At 41.3% G+C, this 13,343-nt stretch overlaps 1 protein-coding gene and 1 long non-coding RNA gene across 4 annotated transcripts in view; one reads left to right on the forward strand and one right to left on the reverse strand.

Moving 5' to 3' along the window:
* The window catches only part of Cpr (Cytochrome P450 reductase), a 93,312-nt gene that overhangs the window by 71,381 nt on the left and 8,588 nt on the right, over positions 1 to 13,343 (forward strand). For both annotated transcript variants that reach the window (XM_070086639.1, XM_070086638.1), the window contains exons 12-14: positions 457 to 563; positions 3,980 to 4,101; positions 7,376 to 7,531. In XM_070086639.1, coding sequence (XP_069942740.1) covers positions 457 to 563; positions 3,980 to 4,101; positions 7,376 to 7,520 — 374 coding nt within the window. In that variant the 3' untranslated portion in view covers positions 7,521 to 7,531. The remainder of the gene's footprint in view (positions 1 to 456; positions 564 to 3,979; positions 4,102 to 7,375; positions 7,532 to 13,343) is intronic.
* LOC128688329 (uncharacterized) lies at positions 4,075 to 7,058 on the reverse strand. Of its 2 annotated transcripts, none has more exons than XR_011392192.1 (3): positions 6,913 to 7,058; positions 4,443 to 4,502; positions 4,075 to 4,204 (listed from the first exon to the last, which is right to left on the reverse strand). It is a non-coding gene; the product is annotated as an uncharacterized lncRNA (long non-coding RNA). The 2 variants fall into 2 exon arrangements; XR_011392193.1 differs by having other exon boundaries at positions 6,933 to 7,001.

The raw sequence follows: 13,343 nt of genomic DNA on the forward strand, positions 1-13,343 counted from the left end.
GTACAATGCCTGCACTTTAAAGGAGGGGTTTGGGATATTGGCAGTTTGGGGGGAGATGTAATAGGATGGTATATATATAATTGGGGCCTGTTATTATATTCTATAGGGAGTTTATTATAATTCAGGTAAATTTTTATATTGTATCTTTATATATGCTTCTAAACTGTTGTATCTGGGCACCTCTGCAAAAACAGTGATTATGTGTGAGTAAGGTGAAAGTGTTGACTGATGATGAAAGTATTTTCTTTTTGGGGATTTTCTTTCTTTTTGGGTCACCCTGCCTTGGCAGGAGACGGCTGACTTGTTGAAAAAAAAAAATTAATAAATGGTACTCACTAATTGTGCTCCAAGATACCATTTTTACCCCCATTTCTGCAATTTTTATGATTTGTATATAATGAATTATGTTAAAATGTGACCATCATTTAACCTAACATCTTTATTGTAACCTCATAGGAAAATCTGTTGGAGAAACTGTACTCTATTTTGGATGCCGAAACAAGGAGAGAGACTTCCTATATGAAGAGGAACTGACAGCATATAGAGACTCTGGCCTCTTGAAGGTAAAGAATTAAGGTTACTGACTCAGGAAATCGTAATAACACGATTGTAAACAAACCATGTACCACTCACTTGCCACGAATTCAAGCCCCCATCCGTACCATGGTTTAATTAGGGTTATTCTGTGCTTGTTAGTACCTGCAGTAATAATAAACTAGTAACAGTTTGTTGGGTATGTTTTATCATCTTAACACCTTACATAATTTAAGTTAAAAATTTAAAGGGTGAAAATTGAAGAGCTTCCTGTTTTATGAGATAGATGAATCAGGTTAGGTAATTGTTTGAAAACCTCAAGTTGTATAGGACTTTATCATTGATTCCTCTTTAGACATTACTTTCCTGAGGTAATAACTACTTGAAATAAATTTTGTATGGACTAAGAGATGTAAAATAGAACAAACAATTGTGAATTTAAAAAGTGTAACCTACTTCCAGTCAATTCTTTTAATACTTTTAAATAGTATGTAGATTGTAGATACTTTCTCTTGGATTACCTAATCATGATTTCCATTGTGCCATTTCTTGTTTCTACTTTTTAAAGTACTTAAGGTGTACAACTGCAAGAGTTACTGTAGTTTCTTCTACTTTTCCTACCCCCCCTCAACCCATGAGTGTGGGAAAATTTAGGAAAAAAAAAACAAAAAACGAGACTTCTTCTTTCAAGAAACCAGCCATATCCCACTGAGGCAGGGTGGCCCAAAAAGAAAAACAAAAGTTTCTCTTTTTAAATTTAGTAATGTATACAGGAGAAGGGGTTACCAGCCCTCTGCTCCTAAAAACAGATATTTTCTTTCTTTCAACGCACTGGCCGTATCCTACCAAGGCGGGATGGCCCAAAAGAAAAAAACAAAAGTTTCTCCTTTTACATTTAGTAATATGTATACAGGAGAAAGGGTTACTAGCCCCTTGCTTCTAAAATATGAGACATTAGACTTATTTTAAATAACTTCGAAGTCAATAAATCTATATTTTAATAATCACTTTTGCCATATTCAAAAGTCGGGATCGCTTTTGTCATACACTTTTATGTGGCTCCTGGACCACTCTTCATGGTAGTCTTGACTGCACAGTGGATGTGTGTGTACATCCGATGTATTTTTTATATCTTTATAATGCTTTTATAGCTGTCAAGTCATCCATGTCAACCCTCAAATGTTGTTCAAGATTGAAGTTTGGATCTTTTTAACCCTTTCAGGGTCCAAGGCCAAAATCTGAAGTGGTGCCCCAGTGTCCAAGAATTTAAAAAAAAAAAAAAAAAAAAAAAAATTATTTTTTCTTATGAAATGGTAGAGAATCTTTTTGTGAAGGTAATAAAACAAAAAAGTATGAAATTTGATGGAAAATTGACAAAATTATGCTCTCGCGAATTTTGATGTGTTAGCTATATTTATGAATTGGCGATTTTGCCGACTTTGACTCCCATTTTAGGCCAATTACATTATTCCAGTCAACCACATTCTTAGCATTTCACTAGTATTACTTCTATTCTATCGATTGAGCACAAGAAATCACCAAGTCAACTGTTTCAACTACAAAATAGTGATTGAAAATTGGTAATTTGGCCAATTTAACACAAAGTTCAAAATATTCAGATTTCAAAATAGGGTCCAGAATAAATAATGTAGGTATTCCTGGCACTAATCTAACATTTCCTCTGTTCATTAGTTACATTTTGAGGCTTTACAAATAAATTCCATATTGATTTTTTATACACATAATGAATTTTTATTCACACCAAAAAATATAAGATTTACTGTTATGCAATATTGTAATAATTGTATAAATATCATCACCACATTTGTGAATGTATATTAGACCCACCAGCTGGCATGTATTAGACGTGTGAGGTCGTTTGTTTACTCTTGAACATCGGCAAAAATTTAACGTTTCCGCTACTTAGAGCTCAGTTTCAACCCATTTCCAGTGCTAAAACCAATCAAAATCATCTCTATTTCTGTAATATGTCTTCCATTCTATGAAATGAGACCAAGAAATCTCAAATACAACTATAAAAAGCATACCAAAAAACACTGCATAATCACTGTTTTAATCGAAAATCACAGTCTCGTTTTTTTCTCTCATTATACACAGTGTGCTGCAGGATTTGTTTTATGTGGTGCACACATACCACATAGATGTATTCTCTCATATCTAGGCCCAAATTTACCACTCACAGTTTATCAGAGTGAGCTGAGCTCATGGCGTAGATCTACGGTTTGGACCCTGAACGTAAAGCTGTAGATGTACGGGACGGACCTTGAAAGGGTTAAATCAGTGGGTTAATCAGTAGGTAGATGGATTTACTAATGATGTGATATAACTTGACACTAAATCCAGATAGGATTCATTGAAGAGTGTTGAGCATAGAAACTGGTTTTGTAATAATTATATTCTTGTGTAGAAATTGGTTTTGTAATAATTATATTCTTGTGTAACTTGTTTATTACTCTTGTCACTCTTTATGAAGAACTTTCTAGTATTTTTTGGCACTTCTTTCTCAGTGTATTGCCATGCCTTTTGTTCTACCTATTATATTGTTGGGAAGTTTTTCTCATCTATTCTTTTGCATCCTTTAAACATTTAATGTTGGTCATCAAATAATGGAGGGATTGGATGTCCTTCTAGTATGTTATGGATTGACACGTTCTAAGACCTCTTTACTCCCTTTACTTTTGCTGTAAGTTTCATAGTTTTTTATTAATTTTTGAAAAGAATCCATAGTCATTATTCCTACTTACCACCCTCTCCCAAGTCTAGAATTACACAGCTTCAGTTTTCAACGCCTGACTTCTCCTGTGAAGGGGATAATGCTCTCTAATTTGTTACTTGAGGATAGTAATGATTTCTTTTGGCTAGAGGCAATGTCAACAATTTCTAATGCCCTAATTGTGTTCTGGAACCTTTCAAATGTGGGCCCTGAACTGGGCCCTGGAATACATAAGGGTAATAGTTAAAAATAAAAGATTAAAAAAGAATGCATAACATAGAGGATTATTTTTAACACCAATGGGATAGCAAGAGAACATAGTTGTAAACTTAGGAAGATGATGAGCTGAAAATGTATTACAAAAAGATTCACAGTGATAGGAAAATGGAAAAGATACAAGAGGAAGTAATAAGTGATACAACTACTGTAAACATAAAAAAAAAATGATAAAAACTGAGGACTACCGGACACCATGACCATTGGTCATCTGTAATTGCAAATACAGAAATACAGCACTTAATAAATCTGGTAGAAAGTGCTTTTAAGAAATTCAGAATATACTGCAGTATTCATTTGTATAAATAGGAAAAATTTGTAATGTAGAATATGGTACAATTATGTACCCCTTCCAGATTCTGAGCCTATGTGTAATTTGTTTTTTATATCCACATATTCAATAGCACATGTGTTCTAAATGTAATTATTTTTCAGCTGTATGTTGCTTTTAGCCGAGACCAGCCAGAGAAGGTTTATGTAACTCACCTGTTGGAAGAAAACAAGGCTGAGGTGTGGCGCATAATTGGAGTGGAAAATGGTCATGTCTATGTTTGTGGGTAAGAATCTAAAATATGTATAGGCAAAGATATTTATTTAGTTCATTATTTTTTGGTTTATTGCGGTTTCTTGTTTTAGTTTTTTGCTCAGGTATTTGTTTAGCTGTAATATATAAAACAGAATGAGACTCCAACTTACATTGTTAATGCATTTCTAAAACACTGTTTTTAAATAGCATTAAACTTTGCTTAACCCTTTGAGGGTCGACAGTCCCTCTTCCAAACTTGTTCTCAGGGTTGAAAAATTTAAAAAAAAAAAAGATTTTTTATTATGAAATGATAGAGCATATTTTTGCGAGTGTTATAGGCCAAAAAAAAATTTTTTTGTGATCAATACTTACCAAGATATGGAGGCGTGAAGTTGACAGAAAGTGAGCCACTTATGGCAACATCGCCGACTGCTGTAATGTGGTAATAATTTATTTATTATTTTTCTACTTTTTTCTTTTTTAACATTTATTTTTTCAAGTACATACAGTGGACCCTCGTTTTTCGTAATTAATCCATTCCAGAGAGAGTGACTATTATCGAAATTGACGATTTGCGAATCCATTTTCCCCACAAGAAATGTGTAATGTAAATCCAATTAATTCGCTCAGACACCCAGAATTTTTTTTTTTCTCAGCAAACCGGCTGTATCCCACTAAGGCAGGGTGACCCAAAAAGAAAAATGAAAGTTTCTCTTTTTAAATTTAGTAATGTATACAAGAGAAGGGGTTACTAGGCCCTTGCTCCCGGCATTTTAGTCGCCTCTACAACATGCATGGCTTACGGAGGAAGAATTCTGTTCCACTTCCCCATGGAGATAAGAGGAACTAAACAAGAACAAGAACTAGAAAGAAAATAGAAGAAAACCTAGAGGGGTGTGTGTATATACACCTACCATCCGACTTACGACCTGCTCGACTTACGACCACTCGACTTACGACCGTGTTTTTTATGCCAAATTTCTGTGTTGTACACAGTGTTTATCCTAAACCTTACAGTATAAAATACAGTACTAACAACATAAAAAGTAAAGTAAAACATGAAATACCAAAATAAAACAATAAAATAAAGTCATTACAAAAATGTTTTGTTGATATTCAGTAGTAAAGTTCGACTTACGACCGGTTTCTCGGAACTGAACTCAGTCGTAAGTCGGATGGTAGGTGTATATGCTTGTACATGTACGTGTAGTGTGACCTAAGTGTAAGTAGAAGTAGCAAGACGTACCTGAAATCTTGCATGCTTATGAGACAGAAAAAAGACACCAGCAGTCTTACTATCATTTAAAACAATTACAGGTTTCTGTTTTACACTCACTTGGCAGGACGGTAGTACCTCCCTGGGTGGTTGCTGTCTACCAACCTACTACCTACACATCCAGAAGTATCAAGAGAAATTTTTTTTTTTACCTTAAAGATAGATTTACATGCACAAAAGAATGAACATTCAACATGACAGTTACCTTTATTGAAGATAAGTATTGATTGATAAGTAGTCAGTAAGCCATTGAATTAAGTCAGCCTATAATGCCAAGGCATAATAGACTTTCTCTTTGCATTGCAACCCATCATTGTAAAAATATAATCTCGATGTACTGCTTGCAAAGAAATATATGAATCCGAATCTGAAGACTGTTGTTGTTGAATGGAAGGCAGGGAGGAGGGAAGAGAGGTTATTGTTTGGAAGGGGAATCCCCCTCCATAAGGACTCTAGGTCACTTCAGGGGTCACTTCCCTAGCTTAAATATAGATTTACATGTAGAAAAGAATGCCAAATAAATGTAAAGCACTAATAAAATGTATAAATGAACATTTAGCATTACACTTACCTTTATTGTAGACTCTTGTTGGTGTATGGCAGATGGGGCAGAGGGAGGGAAGGCGAGTTTATTGTTGGAGAATATGACACTAATATCAACTGTACTGCTTATTTATCTATCACAATTCAACTGATATGACATAATAAACAATATTAATAACATAGAAACATGGAATATACTCTAGAATGAATAAAATAAGTATGTATGTCACAAGAGGTGCTCTGTTGTTGTTGTTGTTGTTGTTGTTGGGTATATAAGGGCCACTGAGAGCATAAGTCTTCCATAATGGTGGTGAAGCAGCAGCTGAGGCACCAGTGTTTTCTGTAGCCCTATATAACTCAAACAACATTGGAAGAGTTAGTAGAATCAATGAAGAAGGCACCCTCTACCACCATCTCAGCCACTACCACCATCACTACCATCCTCTACCACTATCACAACCACTGCCACCCTTTACCACCCTCTACCACTATCACAACTGCTACCACCATCATTACCATGCTCTACCACTATCACAACTGCTACCACTCTACCACCACCACTTTTGTATTTTTCTACAAACTTTTTTTAAATTATGTGTGTTTCTCACATTCTTTACCAAAGGACTGGCACTAGAAGTTTTCTTTGGAGCCATGGTGAGTTATTTAGCAGTTGCAAGCACTAAAACGAATGGAATATTATGAAATATATTATATGAACTCGTGGGATCATCCTCACTCACTGATAAACAATGGCACACTGGCTGGGAATGGAGTGTGAGGTGTCCCAGACGAATGACTATTTGCAAGTCAAACGATGATTCACGAGTCAATGTTTTGATGAAAAAAGTTAAAATTTCCGAAAATTACGACTTTTGAGCCTTACGGAAAACAAGGGTCCACTGTAACTTTTATGGCCTGTGTGACCAATATAAGCCATATTTTGGAGGTATACACTCATTGTATACTAACAATAATTGCACAAATATTGACAGGTGAACATTTCCACCTATTTTAGTCACATACTATTGTCTAGAAATATATACATAGTATTTATAGGTCCCAGCAATGTTTTGGTGGGGAAGGGAGCGTGGGTTTGTGTAAACGACATGGCTGGCAGGCGGCCAGCTGGCTGGCCGACTGGCTGGCTGGTTGACCAGTTGGCTGGCTCTGTCTCTGTCTCACAGGTACACACAAATACAATTATACATAGTGTAAATTACCTAGGATACATGGGAGAATATAATAATAATAATAATAGTCATAATAACTGAAGCATGGTGTAAGACATGTGTGTCACTCTTCTTATCACTCACTAATGATGACATTGGTGACATTTGATGAGCATCATCTTATCTTATCACTCCATTAATGACATTCGTGACATTTGATGACAGTACACTGCCTTTGCTTCATTTGTTTTCACTTGACACAAGCTTGAAAAAGTACTCTTAAACATTTGTTTAATTTTACCCTGCAATTTCTACAGAGATGCCAAGAGTATGTCGCGAGATGTGAATGCAGTCATTACCAAGATTTGCCAGACCGAGGGAGGAATGATACAAAGTGAAGCTGAACTATATGTGAAAAAGATGATTAACACCAAACGTTACTCTTCTGATGTCTGGAGTTAAACAATATTCTTGTAAGAAATATACTTTTGAAGACATTTGGTATTATATCCACATGTTAGTTTATATTAAAGATTTTAAATCTTGTGATGAACTCCTCTTCAAGGGGGGCTCCTTTGTGTGGTGAAGAGGCTCTTGGTCTGAGGAATTAGACTTGTTGGTCTCCTTCCTCAGACCAAATCTAAAATCCTCCCCTTCCCTATCCCATCCTCCCTTTTTCCTTTCCTCCTCCTCCCCACTCCTCCTTTTGCCCTTCCTCTTTTTGGCCTTTGGAATTTTTCCCACAGGCTCACTAGTTCGTGGGTAGGGGAAAGGGCACCAGGGTCCATCCCATTCCGTTGAGGTTCTTGGCGGGGTGTAGTTTGCCATGGAATCTGGATCGCCTGGGGATGCCGCAATCCCTCTCCACTCTCCCGGGGGGTAGCTTTGGGTGTCTTTCGGATGACAGGTGTATCTCTGGAGGCTGCCTTTCAGATTCCGGGGGTGGTGGCCAAAGGAGATATGCTTTATGGCGGATATCCAGCTGCCCTATCTTTTGTCCAGTGAGATAGCTCGGCAGATGTGAGGTTGCTATCCTGGATTACTGGTTTACTGGCATAAAGGGTAGGGTATGGCACAGGTTCCATGCCGCATCTGCGCTACTTGCGGTGCTGAGGTCCTCTTGGGCACGGAGGGAGATTTCTGGCCCTTTCATTCCTCCTAGGAAGTAACCCTCCTTGGTCCTCCCTTTTTTTTATTCTTTTTTTATTTTTCTTCTTTTTTGTTTTTCTTAAAAAAGAAAGAAAGAGAAGTAACCTAACCATGGAGGACCCAATCCATGACCCCGCTACCCCCGGGCCCCTTCTTGTTGCTGCACCCCGTTCTGACCCCACCTCGTCTTTTGACCACTCTTCGGACACTCCTAAGGCCCGTGCACCTCTTGCTGGTGCTGTTTCATCACCCGCTACAGGTGCCAGGGTTTCGACTGGCTCCTTCGATTTGTCTGACCTCCGCTCTCCTTTGACTATGCTTCCAGCCTCTCCCTCTACGGTGCAGCCCGTCCCACATTGGACCAACTCCGGTCCCACTCCTAAACGCCAACAACAATTGCCTGATAATACTTCTTTACCACCTTCTCATTTTACTCAGAAAAGACCACGTCGTGCTCTCCCTTTCCACGCTCGGTTTCGGAATGCATAATGGACTAAATTCTTTACGACCGACTTCCTCTATTGCCTATCTTTCCGACCATAGTATTGGCAAGGCGCTCCTACACCATGTTGGTAGAGATATTTCATTTCACGCTCTCAAGAGCGGTACCCGCATCATCACTGTCCAGAATGCCACCCAAGCTCGTGATCTTTCTCTTCTTTCCTCTTCAAGGGGGGCTCCTTGGCGTGGTGAAGAGGCTCTTGGTCTGAGGAATTAGCCCTGTCGGTCTTCTTCCTCAGACCGAACCTAATTACCCCCCATTCTCCCCTCCCCTATCCCATCCTCCCCTTTTTCCATTCCTCCTCCTCCTCCCCATCCCTCCCTTTTGCCCTTCCTCTTTTTGGCCTTTGAGATTTCTCCCACAGGCGCGCTAGTTCCTAGGTAGGGGAAAGGACACCGGGGTCCATCCCATTCCGTTGAGGTTCTTGGCGGTGGCGTAGTTTGCCGTGGAATCTGGATTGCCTGGGGATGTCCCGATCCCTCTCCGGTATCCCGGAGTAGCTTTGGGTGTCTTTCGGGCGACGGGTGTATCTCTGGAAGCCACCTTTCGGATTCCGGGGGTGGTGGCCGAAGGAGGTATGCTTTGTGGCGGATATCCGGCCGCCCTCTCTTTTGTCCACCGAGGTAGCTCGGCAGATGTGAGGTTGCTATCCCGGATTGCCGGTTTACTGGCATGATGGGTAGGGTATGGCACGGGTTCCATGCTGCATCTGCGCTACTAGCGGTGCTGAGGTCCTCTTGGGCGCGGAGGGAGATTTCTGGCCCTTTCATTCCTCCTAGGACCTATCCCTCCCCGGTCCCCCCTTTTTTTATTCTTTTTTTTATTTTTATTTTCTTTTCTTTATTTTTATTTTCTTTTTTCTTTTTTTTTCTTAAAAACAAAAAGCAAAGGAGTAACCAACCATGGAGAACCCAATCCATGAACCCACTACCCCCGGGCCCCTTCTTGATACCGCACCCCATTCTGACCCTGCCTTGTGTTTAGACCACTCTTCGGACACTCCTGATGCCCCTGTACCTCTTGCTGGTGCTGTTTCCTCACCCGCTTCAGGTACCGGGGCTTCGACTGACTCCTTCGATTTGTCTGAACTCCGCTCTCCTTTGACTATGCTTCCGGCTTCTCCCTCTACGGTACGGCAATTTTCGAATCGGCCGCCCATTTCACGCCGGACCAACTCCGGTCCTACTCCTAAACGCCAACGTCAATCTCCTGATGATGCTCCTTCGTTACCTTCCCATTCTACTCGGAAAAGACCGACACGTCAAGCACTCCCTCTCCACGCTCAGTTTCGGACCACACAATGGACTAAATTCTTTACTTTAAGACCGACTTCTTCTTCTGCCTACCTTTCTGACCATAGTATTGGCAAAGCGCTCCTGCGTCATGTTGGTAGAGATATTTCATTTCATGCTCTCAAGAGCGGTACGCGCATCGTCACTGTCCAGAATGCTACCCAAGCTCATGATCTTTCTCTCCTTTCGAATATCGATACTACTCCTATCACTATTGAAAAGCATCTTTCTCAATTCTTGTAGTGGTACTGTCATTCTGCCCCATACCATAGTCCAACAGAATTTCCAGTCATGTGGCAATGACATTTTTGAACAGCTGGAACTCCAGGATCTTCCAATCCTCAAAGTAGACACTTGTGTCCTTCCTGCCCGGGGGCGGAGACGTTACCCTTGCAATGTGGCTCGTTTAACTTTTGACAGCCGAGAACTCCCGTCCTCTGTATATGTCGCGGGACATCGGTTACAAGTTTGAAAGGTGATACCTACACCGCAACAATGTAGAAATTGCTGGCGTTTTGGTCACCCAGCAAAATATTGCTGATCTATGGCCGAATGCCCAGTCTGTGGTGCCAACGACCATTCTAATACATCTTGCAGTCAACCTCCATCTTGCCTTAATTGTAATGAAGCTCACCCCTCATACTCCCGCCGTTGCCAGGTCTACTTAAATGAACGTGAAATCCGTTGCCTCAAAGAGGCAGTTACTCATCTCCGCCTCCAAGGGAGACTACCCCGTGTTTCTTATTCTCGTGTTTTCAAACATCCCCCCCACTTCTGGGGTCCCATCTTCCGCAGCCTCCTCTGTTGTTACCCCTCCCATAGCCACTCCGGCATCTAATCCTTTTGCTGTCCTTGGCTCTGACATCCCGACTACAACTCAGTCTGCTCTCACATCTTCGCGTCCTTCCTCACAAGCCCCAGTATCGACAAAACCTCGTACGACACCTAATACCAATCGCCCCTCTACTTCTCAAAAGTCCAAAAAATCCACATTGCTCAAATCTTCTTTGCCCCTTCCTTCCCTTCTTCCACCTCCACACTTTACCTTTCCAGTCTCTGTACCTAGTTCTTCCCCTCTCTCTGGCTCTATTACAAGTGTGGAGATTCACCCTCCTCCTCGTACTATGCCTTCCACCCCCGTCCCCTCCCAAGTTTCTCCCTCTTCTGCCACCTCCCAGGTTTCTGCCTCTTCTCTCCCCCCCCACACTTCATCTCCAGTCCCTTACACTCTTCCCTCTCCCTCTACTTTGGTACAGTCCATTACTGTTCCAATCTCAGAGACTAAACCTTCAATGGACACTGATTCACTTCCTGTTCCTTCTCTTCCCTCTCCTCCATCTTCACAACCCCATTCTTCGCAACGCTCCGTTCCTTCGCTACTTGAATGTCTTCCAATGCCACCACACGTTGTCTTTTCTAACCCCTCTAGTCCGTAGGTGCCTTTACCTACAGATTCCTGGTATTTTCTTCATCGCCAATCATGGCCTATTTACAGTTGAATATCCGCGGCCTCAGGGGTAATCGGGGTGAGCTTCAGATGTTGCTTTCCAGGTTTTCCCCTGTTGGTGCTTGCTTACAAGAACCAAAATTACACTCGGCTGTCTTCCAACCTATCTCAGGCTATAATTTATTGTATTCTTCGGATCCTTTCTCAGATGGGACCTTTAATGAAAGTGCCCTTCTTCTACGCAATGATATTCCGTACTGTCAACTATTTGTCCATACCTCGCTGCATTACACTGCAGCCCGTATCCACTTCAATAAGTGGTTTACAATATGTTCTTTATATCTCTCTCCTCGAGCATTTTCTATCCCAGACTTTGCCTTTCTTGTTTCATCCTTACCACCACCACTTCTGTTACTTGGTGATTTTAACGCCCACCATTTCCTCTGGGGGGGGGGGGTCTCATTGTGACTCACGTGGCATCCAGTTGGAGGCTTTTCTCGCCTCTCACCCCCTCCATGTTTTAAATATGGGTACTCCCACCCATTTTGATCCTCGTACTCATACTCTCTCTTGCATCGATCTATCAGTCTGCTCTTCCTCCACTGCACTAGACTTCACCTGGTCTGTTCTACCGGACTTACACAACAGCGATCATTTTCCGATCATTCTTTCTTCTCCTTCCTATTCACCACCTTTCCGTAGCCCTCGCTGGCAATTTGATCGGGCAAATTGGGATCTTTACTCACACCTCACTGCTTTTAGTGAGGTTCCTTCTTCATCCTCCATTGATGAGCTCCTACACATCTTCTCGACGTCAGTTTATACCGCAGCTTCTCATTCTATACCCCAAACCTCAGGCAGGCATTCTCAGAAGTGCGTGCCTTGGTGGTCTCCTGCTTGTGCTCGTGCAGTACGTTTGAAACGTGCTGCATGGGGCAGGTACTGGTACAATAGAACCGCTGAGAGACTTCTTGATTTTAAGCAGAAGTGTGCGATCGCTCGCCGTGTATCCAAGCTGAAGGTGTCCCCCAGGGATGTGTTCTGAGCACAACACTTTTTCTCCTTGCTATTAATGATTTGGCCTCTAGTCTTCCATCAAATATTTGGTCATCACTCTTATGTTGATGACTTCGCTATTGCCTGTGCAGGCGCTGACTGTCACCTCCTTACAGTTTCTCTCCAACATGCAGTCGACCGTGTTTCCAATTGGGCCACCACACATGGGTTTAAATTTTCCAGCAATAAAACCCACCAAATCACTTTCACTAGACGCTCTGTCATCTCCGATCATCCTTTGTACCTCTATGGCTCCCGTATCCCTGAACGTGATACAGTCAAGTTTCTGGGCCTCCTCTTTGATCGTAGGTTATCCTGGAAACCTCACATTACCTCTCTGAAGGCAACTTGTCACAGCCGGCTGAACCTTCTTAAAACCCTTGCTCATCTTCCGTGGGGAGCTGATCGTCGAACCCTCCTTCACCTACATTCCACCCTTATTTTATCGAAACTTGATTATGGTGACCAGATCTATTCAGCGGCATCTCCTACTACTCTCTCTAGCCTTAACCCCATTCATCACCAAGGATTACGTTTATGCCTTGGTGCTTTTCGCTCTTCCCCTGTCGAAAGCCTCTATGCAGAAGCGAACGTTCCATCCTTATCCGATCGCCGTGATGCCCATTGCCTGCGTTACTATGTACGCTCTCATGATCTCCGCAATCCTTCCATTTATAGAATGGTCACTGATATTAGTAGACATTCTTTATTTGTTCGCCTCCCCTGCTTACTCCGTCCCTTCTCTCTTCGCCTTCATTCGCTCTTGTCTTCTCTTCAACTACCAGCTTTCTATGTACATGTAGCATCTCACTTTTCCCTACCCCCCTGGGAAGTTCCAG

Source organism: Cherax quadricarinatus, chromosome 19 (genome assembly GCF_038502225.1).
Source record: "Cherax quadricarinatus isolate ZL_2023a chromosome 19, ASM3850222v1, whole genome shotgun sequence".
In the NCBI taxonomy this organism is placed as follows: Eukaryota; Metazoa; Arthropoda; class Malacostraca; order Decapoda; family Parastacidae; genus Cherax; species Cherax quadricarinatus.